The sequence below is a fragment of the Thermobia domestica genome, chromosome 3 (assembly GCF_964235325.1).
Source record: "Thermobia domestica chromosome 3, izTheDome1.hap1.1, whole genome shotgun sequence".
Taxonomy (NCBI): domain Eukaryota; kingdom Metazoa; phylum Arthropoda; class Insecta; order Zygentoma; family Lepismatidae; genus Thermobia; species Thermobia domestica.
Window position 1 is genome coordinate 186,380,457 of NC_137456.1, and position 20,132 is coordinate 186,400,588.

Here is a 20,132-nt window from a genome sequence, read left to right on the forward strand (position 1 = left end):
TCGGGCCACTAATAAGAAAGTAAGTATTTGAAGCTTATTATATTAAGACAAAAACCCAGTTTTGAACACCAAAAAAAAAGAGAACTTTGAGAACTAGGATACGATTATTACAAACTGTACCAATACAATCAAAAATTAAGACTGAAAATACTTTATTATACCTTCTTACAGAAATTACAAATTGAGAGTTGAATATGTACATTACTTGGCTACAGTGTTTAATAATGACAACATTGGATAAGACTAATGGAAGACATAGGCAAACGAAAATAAATGAAATGAAATCTTTGAGTTTTACGTCCCACGGTTATGCCGGTTAGGCTAAAGGAGACGGTGATAATGAGAGATGAGTGAAATGGTGGAATGAAGAAAGTGGGAGGAAACGGGAGAATCCCGAGAAAACCCACGAGCACGGTGTTTGTCCACCACAAAGTTCACTTGGCGATAGGCAAACGAAAATGATTACAGGACTTAGATATGGAAAAATATAGAACAGGTTTTGTTTAGGGTTGGTGTACTACCTAATAATAATATATTGATTTTTTTCACTACAGTTTGTTACAACAAAACTATGAAAAGACCAGAATAGAAGAAAGTATTAAGGTTTAGAACTGATGAACAATATCTGTGTTAAGTATTAGAAATATTGGCTAAAAATACATAAAAAGAACATTATTCAGATTAGTTGTTGTGATATTACTATAACGTTCTTGCGTTCATTAACCAATTAATCATTTATCAACTTACCATGGCCACATAATGGTACTTTTGTACTACCTGGCGTATGGTTCGGAATTCTTCTTCCAAATTATGCGCCCACACATCTCGAATGCCACATTCTTCATTATTAGGAATGTTTTGATGGCCACAATGGGTGCTGTTATTACCTGAAAACGTTAAAAGTGTCAACTCTTCACTATAAACAAATTTATTTCTGGAAACCATTGTTACAAATATTGAATGTATACGCGTATTTAGTAATAAATGATCACACATTCTTACTTTGCTATATACTGCCTTTGCTATATTTATTTGTGTACATTTACATCTGACATTATGTCTATTTTCTTTCCTACTGCCTCCTTAATCGTATTATGACTCTGAAGACGTCGCACAATACAAAGTTTTACTGACTTTCTTAGGAATAAGGGTCCGATTTAGGCCACCAGTCCTTATCACAATCTTCACTTACAAATGTAGGATTGGTGTAATCCTGTCCTTTTTCGTAATGTAGTAGGGGTTATGTTTCTAATATGTTAACAAACTTTAAAACTAATTATCCTAGAACTATAAATAAAATTTAAGTCAAAAGTATATTTTGTTACACATTCATACAGGTGGTACAACTAATAACTTTCAAGACGGCTATGATGATTAAAAAAGACAAAAGTGTCCGTGCATTTAAACTAATTTTATAGTTAGGAAGTTCCACACTTTCAATCCCCAAACGGTACGCACAGGAGCTCAAATTTCCAATAGCAAAAGGTATAAGTAAAAAATAAATTCATAATAAAAAGACTTTCGATATAACTACAGGATCTACATTTTGACTCTATCCAAAGTGGCGTTCTCCTGAAACACATTAAAAAACACATTTAGAAAGTAATGTGCATTTCATTATTTTTATGAGATATATGATACTACTGAAACCTTTTGCCTCACCCTTTTCCACTCTCCCTGACTTCCCCAGAAGATTAAGAGTGAATAAACTCAATAGTTTCGACATACGATCGGAGTCAGAGGACAGATTCTCAAAGCGTCAATATACTGAAATTGATGTTGTTATTTTCAAATACAGAAATTTAAGAATTCGTGTTATTCTAACCGAAGTACACAATGAAACCGAAAATACCCATTAATGCTGGATCTCACCGAAATATTAAAAACATAAGAATAATTAAATAAAGACACACAGCACAGTGTCGAACAATACTAAGATACGTGTGAACATTCAGTTAACTTTATAACTTCAACTTCCCAGCCCAAGCATAACAATGGATGAGTCTTACATTACACGTATAGTAACCTAATACAGTGAACTACGAGAGTTCAACGATCCGTTGCGGCTATAAGGCAAAAGTACAAAGCTAAATAAAACGTAACATGCACATCTTCAACTCCGGTACATGTTTAAAAGAATGGAATAAAAAGAAACAGATATATCTTGCTGTACAAGTTTCAGGGAAGTAAAACGAATATGCTGATTTCTGCCACATAAAGTGCCATTTTTAGAGCAATTTTGAGAATTTATTTTGCCATTTTGCCTGCCATTTTTTTCTTTTGCCATCACTTCAAGTCTTTAATCATCACTACCTGGGTATCGAAATCTAGTCACCTGTTCTACATTCTTTCCTCCTACTTCTATATATGACATCGACCGCTTCGTTCCAATTACCATAGCTTTTGTCTTTCTATATTTATTTATTTTCCCATATTCTTCACAGTCCTTCTTCAAGTTTTCTAACATCTTATTGATTTTCTTTTCAGATTCCGAAACAAGCGCCATTTCTACAAACCGTATACGCCTAATTATTCTACCTCCTACCAAAATGATGTCTTCATCACGCAGGCTCTTTTCCATTATCTCTTTTAGACAGATATTAAATATAGATATTAAATAATGTTGCCGAGAGACAGCATCCCTATCTAACTTCCCTTCCTCTGTCATTTCCTCCCCTATTGTAACAATTTATTTGTTCGTTTACAAATAAGCTTCTTACGAGTCTTCTAACCCAACCTTCCTTAGAACTTACAATAATTTCCAATTCACGCGATCAAAAGGCTTTTCTAGATCAATAAATACATCATACACTTCTTTCTATAAACCTTTCACCGATCACCCTTAATAATCCAATTGCACCTCTTTTGCCCTTACCTCTCCTGAATCCAAACTGTTTCTCAAATTTTTCAACTGTTCTTCCATACAGTCTTCTGTTCAGTATTCGAAGCAAAATTTTTGCTGCATGAGAGAATCCTCATCTCTCGTTGAGTTCGATTTTTTAGCCATCAGTATCATGATTGTCTTCAGGAAGTCTTCTGACTATTCTCCTGTTTCTTATACTTTATTGCACACTAGGAACAATTCTTTCTTACCTGTGTTTCCAACATTCCTAATGAATTCAATTGATATATTATCTACCCTGGTTTCCTTCAGATTTCTAATCTCTGACATAGAATTTTTAAATTTGTCCCGAAGAATATTAAACACTTTATCATCCTCGCGTACTTTATTTTCTACTTCAACATCTCGGTACCACGGTTTATCCCTACTTTCATATAATCCTGAACATATTCTTTCCATTTTCCTAAGACTTCATTTCTCTCGCTGACTATCTTCCTATTCTTATTTTCTACTGCCATCGTAATATCTTCTTGTTCCCTCCGAGGTTCCATAGATTTCACCTTCTTGTACACTCATGTCCAAAATTATTGTCGCATGTCTATAAATATGTTGTTGTGGCAATATAATTTGATAACGAATTCACCCGGTATTTCTTATAATGTTAGTATGTGTTTAATCGGCAAAGACATGTATATGGCAAATTTCATGTCAAAAAAGTAGTAAATAAGAACAATAAAACGAAAATAAAACTTTCTTGTTCATTTAGCAAAATTTGTTTTATTCATTCCAATTTTCGTAATTATAACTCTTTTCATATGAAATTTACCACAAATGTACATTTCCCGATTATACACATAGTATCAGTATTAAAAGTACCCTGCAAAATCATTATCAAATTATATTCTTACAAGAATACAGTTATAGATATGCGACAATCATTTTAGACATGAGTGTACATTTCGTCATATTTCCCAAGTCTTTCTAATTCTTCTATGTCCTCGCATTTTACTCCTCCCTTGCTCTGTTTGTTTCCCTCCGTAACCCGTTGTTTAACTTCCTATAAATCTTTCTGCCCTCTTCTATATCAACTTGTTTCCACGTGTTCCTTTCCTTCATTTTCTACAATATCCGTTCTGTTATCCATGGTTTCTTAGCCGTTTTTCTGCGGCCTGCTGTATGGAATGTTTAATATACTCCCATCTATCCTTTCCTCGTTGAGGGTTTTTCTTCCAATTTTTCAACGAAAAGAATTCTCACTTCCTCGTGTTTCGCCTTTTTAGTATTCTACACCTTGTTGTTCTTCTGTTTACATTTTTCCATTGAAACCCACTTCAGCCAGTACAAGATTATGATAAGAGAAAGTGTCGGTCTCGAGAAGGGTCTTAGCGTCCTTCGAACTATTCCGATACCTGTCTTGAATCATAACAGAGTCTATCTGTTATCTTCGGTCGTCTATTGAGAATTTCTAGCTGTATCATCATCATCTGTGCTGCTTGAATCAAGTGTTCAAAATTACTAGTGAATTCTGTGTACGGAAAGTGATCAGTCCTCCTCCTCTTTCATTTAACCATATTTGTCTACGATATTATCTTCCTGTTTTTCTCTTACAACTGCATTGAAATGTTGCATTAAAATTACGCATGTGCCCCTCTTCCCCCTGCGAATAATTTCATTTATTTTTCCATAATTTTCCTCTACTTTTTCAATTGTCAAAGTCGTCAGTGCGTAGGTCTGTATCGCCACTAGATCATTCTTTATTCCTTTAACATTAAACCTCTATCGTCAAAAAAATCTACTTTCACTACTTTCTCTTTTAAGCAAGAATTATTCCTACACCGTTATGACTGTCGTTTTAATTACCTGAGTAAAATGTTTTACATTCTTCGCTGTTCAACATCCCATTACTTTCCTATCTTACTTCACACACTCCTATCAAATCTAGATTATATTGTTTCATTTCTTCTTTAAGATTTTCTAACTTCCCTCCTTGTAACATGATACATACGTTCCATGAGTATCCTAAACCTTTTGCTTTTATTTGTCTTTATCTATGTATCTTCCCCACATTGTTACTTTCTCGTCCAATAGTCCTCCCGAAGACATTTTCCTCCCGTAAATCCGAATAGCAGTAAGGGTAATAATTAGTCGATTGTTTAGAACTCCGCTAAAGAGTTTAAAGCTTTCTAGTCCTATCAGTGCTATTATCTTATTATTCAGTTTAACTGTTTTCTGTTTTCTCTTCAATGAGCAAGTGAGCTGCGTTCTTTGTTGTGAAACAAGGGTAGATTTCCAAGCTATGGATTTTAGTATTAAAACCGAAAGTAGCTTTATAACTTCCGGCTGCAATGAAGGGATAACGTCGAAGATTAAATCTGTTATTCAAACAATGAATACATAAGAAAACATTCTCTCTACAGTTTTTTCTACACGAGGATCATAATTCAAACTGGAAATTATATAGATTTCTATAGCTTCCAGTTCTTCTATAAAGATAACAGCGGAAATACAACCTGATGTCTTTAAAGATGCGAGGAGGCTTTGTACATGGAAGAAGTACAAAAGAGAGTGTTTTAACTAAGTTTGTTGTTGGTTTGTTAAGTGCGAGCAACATTTCTGAAGGACTAGAAAACTTTTGTGGGATTTCGTTTGCAAGTGAAGAACAGCATGTAGATGCACGAGAATCTCGAATCAAACGGTACCAAGATGTTAGGAAAGTATCACAGTGGTTCAGTGCCCACAGCCCTTTCCCAAATGTACAAGTGATCATGTCTATAGCAACAGGGGTTACAGGTAATGTGGAGAAGATAAACTGCTACGATGTACTGAACATTGGAGCAACCATGATGGAAAGAAAAGTTGGTGACAATTTTCATGACATAAAATATTCTCGTACTGATAGGGTTCTTTCTCTTCAGACAGTGAACAGTCACCTTACGGTACATGACGTTACTGTGCCTGTCGATCCACTGCTGTTGTTTCAACGATTCAGCGTAATCAAAAGATCAGATGATGACCTTCGAGCATGTTTAAATTTCGAACTGGCTCCTTATCCAATGGCTCTTTTTGATGCAGCTGGAATGAGAAAAACGAAATCGTCCTTATTCAACATCTTCAACCCGATCGATGTTGATCTCGAAAACGCAAACTACGTCGTTGATGGAGGGTTCCTTCTTCATCGAGTGGTGTGGCGTCAAAACGATTCTTTCATGGATATTTGTGATAAATGTGTGGCATATGTGGAACACTTCGGTCAAAACACTGTCATCGTATTTCATGGATATGGTAATCCTCAAAAAAAAAAATGTAAAGAGCATGGAGCAACTTCGACGGTGCTCGAAAGCAGCATCAACAACAATTATATTTGATGGAAACATGGTTGCGATTACGAGCCAAGAAAACTCTCGCCAATGCAAACAACAAAAGTAGGTTGATTGGAATGCTCACTGATAAATTCAAGGCTGCCAATATTGATGTCAAACAAGCAGAGAATGATGCTGATGTCCTAATTGTAGAAACCGCACTCACGATATCAAGAGTTAATTCTAATTTTACAGTTATTGTTGGTGAGGATATTGATTTGTTCGGAATCATGACAGTTCGAACTCCGCCGAATTTAGATTTTTTTTTCTTGAAGCCAGGAAAACGAAAGACAGAGCGGAAGATTTACTCATCAAGGAGTTTAGAAAGTTTGTGTGCAAAAATCACATTTTATTTCTACAAGCTTTTTCAGGCTGTGATGGAACATCTGCCATTTTTCAGAAGGAGAAATCAGTTTGTTTGAAACTATTACAAACTCGTCAAGATTTAAAACGTCGTAGAAATTTTTAATCGAAGTAATGTTTCCCATGCAGAAATAACTGAAAATGGCATACAGTTGTTTTAGGTTTATACGGTGCATCTGCAAATGACATTTCACTAAATGATTACCGTTATCATTAGATCACCAAATCAGTGAAGAGAAATGTCTGTCGATTTAAAAGCCCTACCACCGACTTCAGCTGCAGCACAACATTTGTTTCGGGTTTATTACCACGTACAAACATGGCTCGGAAACCAACTAAATCGTGAGGAGTGGGGTTGGGTTATGAAAGACAATTTGTTAGTACCAATTCGATCAACGCAGCCACCTGCTCCACCGTCCCTTTTAAAAATGATTTTCTGTTCATGTTCTAAAGGATGCGGCAATGTGTGTGGATGTCGAAAGCTGGGTCTGTTCTGCTCTCTTGCTTGTGCAAACTGTCACGGACAATCCTCCTTGAATGTAACTCCAACGGTAGGAATCTCTGAACGTGAAATATTCATGGACTCCGAAGAAATAGAGGTGACAAACGAGGTGGACCTGCTATAATTACAATTTTATCAATCAATCAGCAAAGGAACTCAACAAATAAACCATTTCAGGTAAGTTGAATAGTTTACATTTCATATTCATTATTACTCTGAATTTTACATTTCTCATTCTACAAACGATAAGAATCTATCGCCGAACGTTGTAAATCCTCAGTTTTGTATCTGTATCTGGGGTGTGTGTGACTTACGGATTCTAAGGCGATATTGAATCTTATATCCAATTTTTTTTTTCAAAATTAAAAAATAGGCTTATATTGTCTTTACAAGGGACTGTCTATTAAATAAAACAACATACCTTCCTTTAATTTCAAAATACAAAAAATGCAGCTACAGGTACCATTGGAAAGTTTTATAATGCTCTACAATCATTGTTTGAAGATATATTTTGAAATATTTTATGATTACTGAGTTATTTGCATTTACACTTAAAACCAGATACTCAATTTTTTTTTTAATTAATTTATTTATTTATTGTATCTCGAAAGAAATTAACGATACAGACAGCACGTTTCATTCCGTACATTTGGTAAATAATTATCTTGAATCTGAAACAAGTCGACGGGTTTACCACTATTCTGCGGAAAGTTATAACAATTCCCACAAAACACTACAAATTCTGGTGTCGGCCAGTTTGATGACGTCATATTTCCGAAACCCGACCCGATATTCTTTGGGACTTCCTGTGAAACATTTACGAGCGAATGTGCTAAGCGTTCCCAGTAAATTTTGTTTTTTTATTCGGAATATTTAGGTTAACATGCAAATGAGCTGAATTTGATTTTATTTTAAATTGCGTTTTCCTCCCCCACTCCCACCCTTCGAAAAAAAGGAAAGCGTACAGCAGAAAGTCGGGGACTTTTGATATGTCATTTAGAATGACCTGATGAACGTTTTTGTGAAGAAAAACCTTGGCTTCTAATTTTTCTGAAGAAAAATGCTAAAGTTCCTGGACTAGAAAGATAATGCGTGAATTTAGTGCACCCAACTACATGGTCCGGCGATCAAAAATTATTTTGAAAGGAAAAGATTTTAGAAGGTCCAAATTCAAAATCAGGGAAAAGCTTGCCAATAGACACTGTTGGAACTGTACATTTATTTTATGACAATGAAGTGAGCAGGGCAATGCCAGGTATTAAATATTGTGTGACGGCTATTGAATCAAATGGAAGTAAATCAAAAATTTCACAAAGACTAATTTTGTGTAACTTTAAAGAAGCTTACAAACATTTCAAAGACAAGTTCCCTAGCACAAATATAGGTTTCTCTAAGTTTGCTGAGTTAAGACTGAAACATTGTATTTCAGCTGATCAGAGTGGCATCCACTATGTTTGTGTGTGTGCACAACTCACCAAAACATCAAGTTAATGATAGACAACGCTAAACTAAATAAAGTAATAAATGGCAACATTAAAAATTACAACCAATGCGTAGCAAAAGTGCTTTGCAACTTATCATCAACTGATTGCAACATGGGCAGTTGTATTTATTGTTCAGGTGAAACAGAGATACGTACAATTTTGCAAGGATCATTTGCTGAAAAGTTAATTGAAAAAGTTCAATTCCGCAAATGGATATCAGTTGACCGTTGTAACCTAGAGATCTTAGAGAAATCTTCAGAAGAATTTATTTTTGTTTTAGTCTGCTGTAAGTTGTCCTTTTTGGTTTGGCATGACTTCATTGCCAAACAACACGAAGCCTTCGTTAACTACACAAAAGAAAATCTCAAAAATCAGAATTTGCTGTCATCTGTGATTTTTCTCAAAATTATAGCAGTGTTACAAGATGAAGCACACAGCTACCACTGAACAAGCCAACAGGTCACAATCCATCCTTTTCTTATATATTTCAAGCAGGAAAACAGAGTTGAACATGTTAATTTTGTAACTGTTTCTGATTGCCTAGAGCATAATACAGTTGCTGTTTACACCTTTCAAAAAAGACACACACTTCTTACATTCAAATTTCAAAAAACTTCCGAAGAATTATTTTTTTTTTTTTTTTTTTTTTTTTTTTTTAATTTCTCTGACGGGTCTGCCGGGCAATACAAAAATAAGAAAAACTTTTTGAACCTCTGCTTTCATAAGGCAGATTTTAAAGTGAAAGGAGATGGCAATTTTCGGCTACAGCACATGGAAAAGGGCCTTGCGATGGAGTCGGCAGTTTAGTCAAGAGATTGGCAGCTCGTGCTAGTTTGCAAAGACCCTATGACAATCAAATCATCCCCAAACTATATCAACATTATTGGTGAAAGGGTTGGGAAAACGAAGTGTTAAAATCTCCAAATAAACTTCAATTAGAAGACATATCAGGCTATGTCACCGCTGTCTATGAGAGAAATTGGTGGCTCGGATATGTTTTACAGAAAAATGAAGAACTTGATGAAGTAAAAATATCTATTCTTCATCCACCTTGACCATCTCAATCATTCTCATATTCAAGAAACGCTGATGTTCTGTTGATGTGTCAGTAGTGGACGTTCTGACAACAGTGAGTCCTTTAACTCCCAATGGAACCGGTTATGTTCTCCTTGAAAGTAACGTATGCCGAACAAATGTGGCTTTTCCAAACTTTAAATAATGAACATATCCTACTACTTATTGAAAAGTTTTACTATGGACTCATCTATACTCTTTCTTTAGGTTAGTGTTCATTTTTATTTACACGGAAGTGCAAAACTTAGCATTCTTGTGTTATTACTCTACATACAGAACATTATTGAAAAATTAATTGTTATGTTGATTTTTTTAACAATATATTCATTATCATCACTATCTATTTAAGGAATTTCAAAATTTTAAAATTTCTATTATTTTCAAAAATTTTGAACTAAAATTGATTTTGATTTCGAAAAAAATTCTGTATTAGCCTATAAGAAGTTGTATACCACAGGAAAGGGCATGAAAAATGCTGTAAAACAACACCTCAACCAGCTCTAGCTCAATTAGGAGGATTGCAATTTCAATTTCAAAATACATTGAACATGCTTTTCGGGCACTTTTTAAAACATTACATAGCTTAACTTAACTTTAAACTTCAAATCTATCTTCAATGTCGATTGATATATAAAGTTGACATTTGGTATTTTTCTTAGTCTATCTAGAGGGCATTTATGAACCAAATTTCATTAAAATCTGAGATGGTGAGATTAAGTAACTGTTCCATTGATATGGAATGACCCTTTTGCAAAGTACAAGTTTTGCATTGTTGTCAAACCATTTGTGTATATACGCTTGTACAGTTCGCGGTATAGAAAATGTTACGCAGTCCAAAGTACTCATAAACTCTTCCGCAGTGTGCTTATGCATTCAGAAACGCACGTCTCGGTCGACTACACACTCCTGCTATTCAATCATCCTCCTCCTCTTCTTGTCTAAAGCTGTCTGTAAGACGTAATACACTCTTTCCATTCAGACGGGAGAAAAGGAATCATGCTTACAAGCTTTACAGCTCTAAAACCGTCTCTTTCACTCGTTTGTTCTAGAATGCCTTTGTAGAGCCTAGCCTAAACACACACACTCACACACAAAAAATCCACAAATATTTCCATAGCTTCATAAACACTTTTATTTCCATTCTTTCCCTTCTTCAAAGACTGCATATTACATCAAGTTAGGAAGATGCTACTTGTGAAATCTATGAAAATTGTCAATCACGGCAGTAGGTTTTGTGCTTCCCGACGTCTGGAATGCGGGCGCAGAACTTTCAAAACTACTGACAGAAATGAGTGTTATTCAATGATAATTTTCATTTTGTTTCCTAGTAATTGTAAGCAAATGTTCCAGGAGCACAATTTGGCAGGACAGGAGGGTGTAATTCACCCCTCCCTTGAGTTCGATAAACATATATTGTTTCATTAATTGTATAGTAAAACATTTATATAAAAAGTGAAGCTCCCCCCTCCTCCGGACAAAATCTAAAATGACGCTGCTTTTAGCAACAAACCTATAGAGTTACGATAACATATTGCTAGAGCGCTTACATTTGGTTTCGAGAGTCGAAGGTTGGATCCCAAGCCATGTGCGTTCATAGTGGACGATTGAGGAAGAGATTCAAATATGGAGACAGAGGGGGATGATTTACATATGCAGGTTTAGAATTGGAGGAAAAATAAACGGATATCATCCATGTTATGACGAAATTTGTTATTTTGTGAAACAGAAGAAGGAAAGTATCCGAACTGCAAGGATCACATCAGGCAGTTGTCGAATTAAGATGGAGAGCTCTATTTACAGCATCAGATGATTGTGAAAGGGGACAAAGCTTAAGTTCCAAGGAATTAAAAATTTAAAAGATCTTCAGCTTCCGAGACGGGTTTCGAACTACGAACCCTTGAGCTTGATTTATCCATTTAGCCACGGAGAACTCTTTAAAAGTCTTTCATATATTTTTCCTTTAGCTACGTTGAGAAACTAATAGAATGTAATATTCCAAAAGTTGACTCGGTGCGTGCACCGTTGACATTCAACGTAACCCTCTTCTAGCTTAGTTAGAGGGTGCGTAATGAACTTCCCTTTGTTCAGAGCTTTTTAAGGCAGGAAAAGTTTGTTGTTATTGTGTTAATTGAGTTACACTTGATAGAACCGTCTGATAAAGTAATGCCAAATACTCAAACATAAATCACCTTTTGCGAAGCTCTAAGGGAAAATGAAACAAATCTTCGTAAAGATGATAAACTTTTGAAAAGAACAAGTTGATAAAGCAATGGAAATGCGCATAAGAGTGTCGCTTGAATTGCGAATCTACAACTTAAAAAAAAACATCAGGTTTGCGTCATGGTGTGTTAGGTGAATAGTTAGTGTAAGGAATTCCTATGTAGGTGGTCCTAGATTCGAATCCCGACCATTCTCTATCTTAGCCACGCTCATACTGTGCATTCCAGCAGTTCTACTTTGAATTAAATGTAGTTGCAGCTAGTTTAAGCTGAAATTATTTGCAAATCTGAGATTTATTATTATATGCTTTTCTTTAACTTGCCATGTTTCAACTTCGATATTAAATCTTGAGACTTTAATAACTCATTTCCTTACGTCATATCATAATGAAGTTTTGCACAACGACGACAGTCGTGTGGTAATAAAATATTCTACTGTTACTGTAATGTATATCTCTACAAACTTTTGACTCAGAAAAAACGTACAGAAGACCGTACGATGCAACATGGACTCCTGGAAAATTTCAAACATAGTTAGTATACGTTTAAATTAGCTCTGAAAAATATACTATGGGAGGGTAGGAAACTGAAACCATTCAAAGGAGGGGAAGGGGTGACGTAAAAGTAACAGGATACGAATGATGCTAGTGTCGAATGCATAGTTTTCGGGGTCGGAAAGGTGAATAGTGACATTGCCAATGCTGCTTAAGTTGAAGTTAACCCTTGGTTGATATGGATGTCAGAGTAGGGGTGACAAGCAAAACGAATCGAAAACATATTTGTGTCGAATACATATTTTGCGAGTCACTGACATTTCAGATGTAGTATATGTCCAAGGTTTGACCCATTGACATGGGAGTCAGAGGGGAAAACCAGTGAAGATTTCAGAGCAGTTCCTTTGAGCTGAGATTCAATACACAGAGTGAAAAGTGGTAATTCACAATATGGAATCACATCGGAAACTATCAGATATGACTTCTGGTGAATTGCCCTCGATCCAAGGAGGCATTACCCCCTGATCACTCCCTAAAATTGTCATTGCTTTGCAGAGTAGGTATGAATTTTATCTCAGGGATAGAAAGCTTTTTGAGGGGTTCAAATTCAACATGAGAACATATGTAAATCCAATTCTAAACCTGCATATATAAATCATCCCCCTCTGTCTCCATATTTGAATCTCTTCCTCAATCGTCCACTATGAACTCACATGGCTTGGGATCCAACCTTCGACTCTCGAAACCAAATGTAAGCGCTCTAGCAATACGTTATCGTAACTCTATAGGTTTGTTGCTAAAAGCAGCGTCATTTTAGATTTTGTCCGGGGGAAGGGGGATTCTCCGTCGACATAAGTTTCACTTTTTATATCAGTGCTTTACTATGCATTTGATCAAACAATATATGTTTATCGAACTCAAGGGAGGGGTGAATTACAGCCTCCTGTCCTACTCAACAGACAAGAAACAAAATGATATTAACTAATGAATAACACTCATTTCTGTCAATAGTTTCTAAAGCACTAAGCCCGCTTTCCAGACTTCGGGAAGCATATAGTCTACTGCCGTGACTGATAATTTCCACTGATTTCACAAGGAGCACCTTCCTAGCTTGATGTCATATGCAGTCTATAAATAAAGGCGTCTATGAAGCTATGGGAATATTTTGTGATTTTTTTCTTTCTTAAGGCTCTACAAAGGCGTTTCAGAACAAACGAATGAAAAGGCTGTTTCAGGGCCATAAAGCTTGTACACATGATTTTTTCGTCTGAATGGAAAGAGTATATTACGTCAAACCAGGGTGGAAAAAAATCATGATTTTTTTTTTTTAAAATCATTTTTGTTAATTTTTTTGATTTAAATCAAATATTTTTCCTCGTATAATACAAGTCGCAAACTGAAGAAAAAGCATTGGGGATTAGTATTAAATGCTAATTATGCCATTTAAGTGAAAGTATTGGGGTTGACTTTTGAATTATCCCCAATCGTTAACCTATATCAATCCCAAACAATGTTTCTTAACCCTTTTAAATTATGGCTCTTTTTAAAGATAAATTATAGACTTCCAGTCAAGCAGCTGCAGCATCATCCCTATTTATCCTAGGATCATGGTACATACATCACTCTCTTTAGATTAGAACAGCTTTTGAAACGGTAACATTCACATTTCCCTATCATGTCCCTGAAGTGGGAAATTTTGAGAGTAATCGGCATTTAAAAAAAAAAAAAAATGATCCCCTCTGGATTCCCCTGTGTTCCTACGCACAGATCTCAAAATCAACTAGGAAATACTAAGGGCTATACTAAATGTGTATAAAAAATTTCAAGATTCTATCTTGAATAGTAAGGGTGAGGAAACTATTTAACAATAAGCTAAGAACATTTCCACAATGCCCCAGATGACCCGGATGTAATATGAACATTTCCTCATCATCCCTTTTTATCCTAGGATCATGATTTGTACATTATTCTCTTCAGAATAAAACAAATTTTCAAACGGTACCCTTCAAATGTCTCCAGCATTTATCTGGGGCGGGTAAATCACGAAAAAGGAATTTTCTGTTAAAAATATCTTTTTTCTTAAATTTTTACCTCTGTGGATCCCTCCCCCTGTTTTAAGGCAGAGATCTGAAACAAATCTGAAAAATGCTGAAGGGTGCACTGAGTAAATGGGCAAAATTTCAGTCTTGTAGGTGCAAAAGTAAGCCCGCGAAAAATAATATTCCCCAAGTACCCAAGATTCCCGTATAAAACAGGATCTCAGGTAACAGTTTCTTGAGGCATCCCTATTTATCCTAGGAGCATAGTACGTACATCATTTTCTTCAGAATAGAACAGCCTTTCAAACGGTACCAATCATGTGTCTCCATCTGAGGCGGGAAAATCACGAAAAAAGCTTTTGTTAAAAATATCCTTTTTTTAAAACATTTTTGCCCCTCTGGACCCCGCTGTTTCCACGCAGAAATCTGAAAACATCTGAAAATTGTAAAGGGGTGCACTGAACGAGTGTGCAAAATTTCAGTTTCCTGAATGCAAAATGTAACCTGCCAAAAAATAATAATAATAATACGCATAACAAAAAATATCTTTTTAAATTTATGACGTCATCACATACTATGCCTCAACGCAGAAAGGCATGAAAGCATATGTAACGTGTTCTAAAATGCTACCAGTCTTGAAGAAAACGAAGTAAAAAGCCTTATTGGTACTTTTTTAATCGAATAATGAAGATTCTACCCTATCACCTAAAAATAGGTGATATAATTTAAAAGGTTAAGCATTAAGGAAAAAGTACAGCAACGTTTATCAAAATGACACTTTTTTTTCACAAAAGTTATTGATATTTGGCAGGGGTCTATTTTTAAAAACTCAGAACTAGCTTGCGGCATGAAATACATAAATTTCGCCTAAAGTTATAAAATAACAAAAAAAAAAAAAAAAAAAAAATGGAGAGGTGATAGGACCCCTCTAAATACGCCCTATTATCTGGGAACAAACAAACAGACACGCACAAAAAATAATTTTTGTCTTAAATGTCGATGGTGATTTCTTCGTTGGAATAGTTAACGATTTTAAAACCCAAACCCAATGTTACGAAAAGAAGAAAGCAGGATTGCTCCGTTACCTGTTCAAAATGGGATTTTCCTTAATCATCCTCTGCAAGACACTTGTTTTCATACTATACTGTACATTTGAGTCTCATTGTATTATGATTGTTAGCTTCCATAATCGAAATAACAGAACAGTAACCGGAATTTACTTATTTTCACTTTAAATTAATTTATTTCGGAATTCGATTTAAATCAATGATTTTTACTAAAAAAATCAAGTGATTTAAATCTTGATTTAAATCGTGATTTAAATCAGACTGATTTAAATCAATCCACCCTGCGTCAAACTGCTTTAGACAAGGAGAAAAGTAGGAGGATTGAATATCAGGAGCATGTAGTTGATCGAGAAGTGTGTTTCTGAATGCATAAGCGCACGGCACGAAAGTTTGTCAGTACTTTGGACTTAAGGTTATTGTAACATTTCCTATGCCGCGAACTGTATCTTCAAGAAATACTGATGTCGCTGGCGATGTAATATGACCCTACTGTTTTGTGTTTAAATGTTTTACTTTCACTGTATAAATTAGTTTCACTATAGTGGCAGGTATCACTTTGACTCGAAATATGTCTAAATCGAACATTACTATAACAAGTGAGAATTAAACATACCTGTAGCAGTGGGCATGGCAGTTCCGCACCCTAATTTCTCTAATAGGTGAGTGGCCCAATTCACCCTTCCGTCATTCGTAGATTGCTCCAGGCTTTCTGTTTTAAACGGCTGATGATCTTAAACCAACCTGTTTTAAAAATAACTATATTTGACACAGTACAAGACATAATAAAATACATTCTATGTCACTCTTATAAACTTAAGAGAACAAAACTAATTTTTTCACTGATAGTGTGGTTATGGAGTAAATAATTGACGATGTTCACAACTATAATGATGTTTCTAATTTCGATATAAGAAGTTGGAATTCACGTGTTCTGATGTTCTAATGAGAATTTCATATGTTCCTATAACACACGTCGTATGACAACCAGAGGAACAAACCACATTTTCGTAGGTTTACAGGGGAGGAAAAAAAGTTTTCTTTTTCAAACAAATGTTTTTGTAAGATGGTAAACACATTACTGCATAGCAGACGAGACATGGCAAAGTCAGGTTCAATAATACTCAAATAACTTTCAGAACTATATATACAAAATCAAAGAAAACCTTTTCTTGGAGTTAGGTTCTTTTGGTTTAACAGATATCCATCATTGTTAAAAGCTGTGCTTTGTGTAGAGTGAAATATTAAAATAATTGATACGTATTTCGAAATCCACATTTTTTGTTTCAATATGCTATTAGTCTGTTTCAATATGCTTTAAAGAGCCAGACACAGATATGTATGTAGAGTAAATTGTCATTAGAGTAGTAATTATTATAAAACTCCATAAGGAAATTATCTCAACCATACAACAACGAATCAGAAAGCAGATCGGAAACGAAAAATACTGAAGAAAGAAACTGCATTGTAATTAAGAGCAGTAAAGTAAGTAAAACTAAAACCAAGAACTCGCTTTTTCTCACCCAGACAAGCCTCATCTGTTCGATGGCGTCTCTTAGGACTCGGATAAAAAGTTCGAAAACTTTGTTTAAAAAATAAATTTAAAAAAACGAAAGAAAAGAGGCGAATGGGCACAAAAATCAAAAAGATGAGCAGTAATGATACTATTCTTCTACAAGACTCACTTTAATGTACACGGTACACGCTTACAGTTCTGACATATGCTGCATTCAGTAGTTCATACTTAGTTCATACCCAATATCCTGTAAAGCAAACGTACTGAGACTGTTCGATACAGAATCATTAGCAGGGCAACCATAAAGCATGAAAGCAGTTAAAGCATAATGGAATTTTTCAACTATGGGTGGTAACATATATGTAACCTTGACCACTTAACATATCCAAATTTGCTAATCTTATAAGCATAATAAAGCATAATTTACAGAAATAAAGCACAAAGTATACCGCTTAACGCTTTTTATTCCAGAACCTTGTGTACAATAAAGAAAAATTGTTAATATATTATGTGACAAAGAGAAAATGATCAACAAAGACTGTTATCAATGCTGCAAACAATGGAAATCAATTGCCAATTGCGTTTACGCGTAACAATGTAAAGTTCAAATGCCTCCTCTCTACGCACCTTCTGCTCAAAAGGATTTTTTTTCATTTTGTGTTAAATGGCAGGCAAGACTCGTTTCGCTTCTTCCAAGATGCCAAAATCAAGAGTATATGCAATTTCAGAGAGTAAGAGAATTCCCAACTGACCATTTCAAAGTAGAATGAGGTAATTTATTTTGTACTTTTTATTCTGAATTCATTAAATGTGACAAGTCTACTGTGCAAGTACATGTTTCTTCTTCGAAATACTGCTTAAATAAACTTGCACAAAATAAGGTACTATGTCGTATTGATGTAATTGTCAGTGGGAAAAATAGTTTCATATACATTTTTAATGCATGTGTAATAAAAACGAGTAAAATAAAACAAATATCTAATAGAAATGGGTAAAAATGAAGCATAATTCAAGGAACAGCATAATAATACATAACTTAGGAAAAAAGCATAATAAAGTTAATGTAAGGAAAAATAAAGCATAATATACATCAAGTTGTTTGCCCTATTCATTAGCATCAGTGATAGTAATAATGAACAACAAAAATCCATGAGATTATTGGAAAGAGAGTTCCTGAGCTGTCAAAACTGCAGATCCGTTTACTTTATTTTATTTCAACAAGGATGCACTTTTTCCATGTTTATAGGTTGTCAACAAAATACTTCACATATAACGACTTGATCCTGAAATTCAACATACATTGAATCGAGAATTAATAGCAAGTGGTTAATTTGCAAGAATATACTCAGAATGGACTGCACAGCCAGAAACAAATTAACTATTTAACTTGTCGGAATATAGAACTCTTCTACTTATAAAAATTTACAAGATAACCTTCTAAAGTTTAACCATCGCCCTCGCACTTCTCTCCCAACACACACACACACATACACACACATCCCTGTTTGTGCACCCTGCAAAAGGTGTATGCAAGCTGGGCCATAGGAAAAACGAAAAAAATTAAAAGAAATTTTGAATTTTACGTCCCACGCTTATGCCGGTTAGGCTAAAGGAGACGGTGATAATGAGAAATGAATGAAATGGTGGAATGAAGAAAGTCGGAGGAAACGGGAGAACCCCGAGGAAACCCACGCACACAGTGTTTGTCCACCACAAAGTTCACTTAGCGGGGGCTCGGATCGAACCCGGGACCCCTAGCACCAGAGGTGAACGCTCTACCATTGAGCCACCGCGGCCCCTATATAGGAAAACCGAGTATGCACTCATATCTTCTTTATTAAGGGGATCTGATACCTCTTCGCTTAGGTTTCTAACTCTCAATTTGATAACATGTAAAATTTAATATGGTAATTTCTAACAAAGTATTGCAGGTAATGACTTGAAATTTTTAATACAAATACACAAGACCCATATAAATCCAACCACGGTCTCCAATTTACGTTACATGCGTTAGATTAATTGTAATATACTCTTCAGTAAGTTTGGCAACTATGCTGTATATAGTATATGGATAGATCTTTTTGAAGGAATTGAGAGCCCTCGGAACCTCTAGCCCTACTAGTCTTCGCGACACGTGATAGTGATTTATGAGCCCTTCAGGCTAAAAACCAATGTCGCCTCTGATCCTTTCTTTCTTTCTTTTTTTTTCAAAAACTTGTTCTGGGCAGCTTTGCCCTTTTGTCGGCTGTCTATAGAAATAGCAGTCATACTCCCTGGAATTGTTGATTCTCGGTTGGGACAGTCACTTCCTCTCCGTCGTGAACCTCAGTGTTAGATTCGACAAACAAAAATAAACTCGAAGACAGTAAATATAAAAAGACAACAGCAGCAGTAGTTTGTATTAAAAATTTGGAACGAACAAAAATATTGTATCTAAATAACGTATTTGTGTTAAATATACTTTATCATAATAAGAAATTCTATATTGTTCTCGTATAAGATGCTATAAATGCTCTACTTTGTAATAAAACTAAAAATAATGTCTTTGAAAGATGGTATTAGACTTGGGAAAAATTGGTTTTGTCAATGTAATAATTTAATACATACGATATTTTTATTCAATTTTCAGACATTAGTGTATTGGTAATATACAAAGTGTACAGTACATGTAATCAGTGTACAATATGAAGATATTTTATTGATAATTGCTTTTTGGATGAGCTAACTTCAAGCATATAATTATTCTATTCTTTTCTATAATGTAATTAATATAAATGTGTACACAGAGTATAAATGTTGTTTGACAATAGTAAGGTATTTTGTTGGGAAAAAATGCTTTTTGTAGGATCGTTTTAATTTCAGATATATAGTTTCGTTTTCATAAAGTAATTAATATAAATGTATCAACAGTATAAATGTCGTTAGTGTTAGAAATGTAGTGAAATATTTCGTTGATAATTGTTTTATGTAGAATCATTTGAATTTTAACCTTATAGTCATTCAATGGGGTTTCATAGTCTAATGATTGGAGCGTTCGACTCAGGATCACATGGTTCTAGGTTCGATTCCCTGCTAGAATACTCAAACTATTGGCGTCTGCCCACCGTCGTGAGGCAAGCTGAGTAGCCATGTGATTAAAAGACATGACAGTCTATATAATTAATATAAATATATAC

At 34.9% G+C, this 20,132-nt stretch overlaps 1 protein-coding gene across 2 annotated transcripts in view; it reads right to left on the reverse strand.

Moving 5' to 3' along the window:
* Pop2 (CCR4-NOT transcription complex subunit Pop2) overlaps window positions 1–20,132 on the reverse strand; it is a 204,108-nt gene that overhangs the window by 166,468 nt on the left and 17,508 nt on the right. For both annotated transcript variants that reach the window (XM_081752058.1, XM_081752059.1), the window contains exons 2-3: window positions 16,057–16,184; window positions 748–887 (exon numbers count right to left, since the gene is read on the reverse strand). In XM_081752058.1, coding sequence (XP_081608184.1) covers window positions 748–887; window positions 16,057–16,072 — 156 coding nt within the window. In that variant the 5' untranslated portion in view covers window positions 16,073–16,184. The remainder of the gene's footprint in view (window positions 1–747; window positions 888–16,056; window positions 16,185–20,132) is intronic.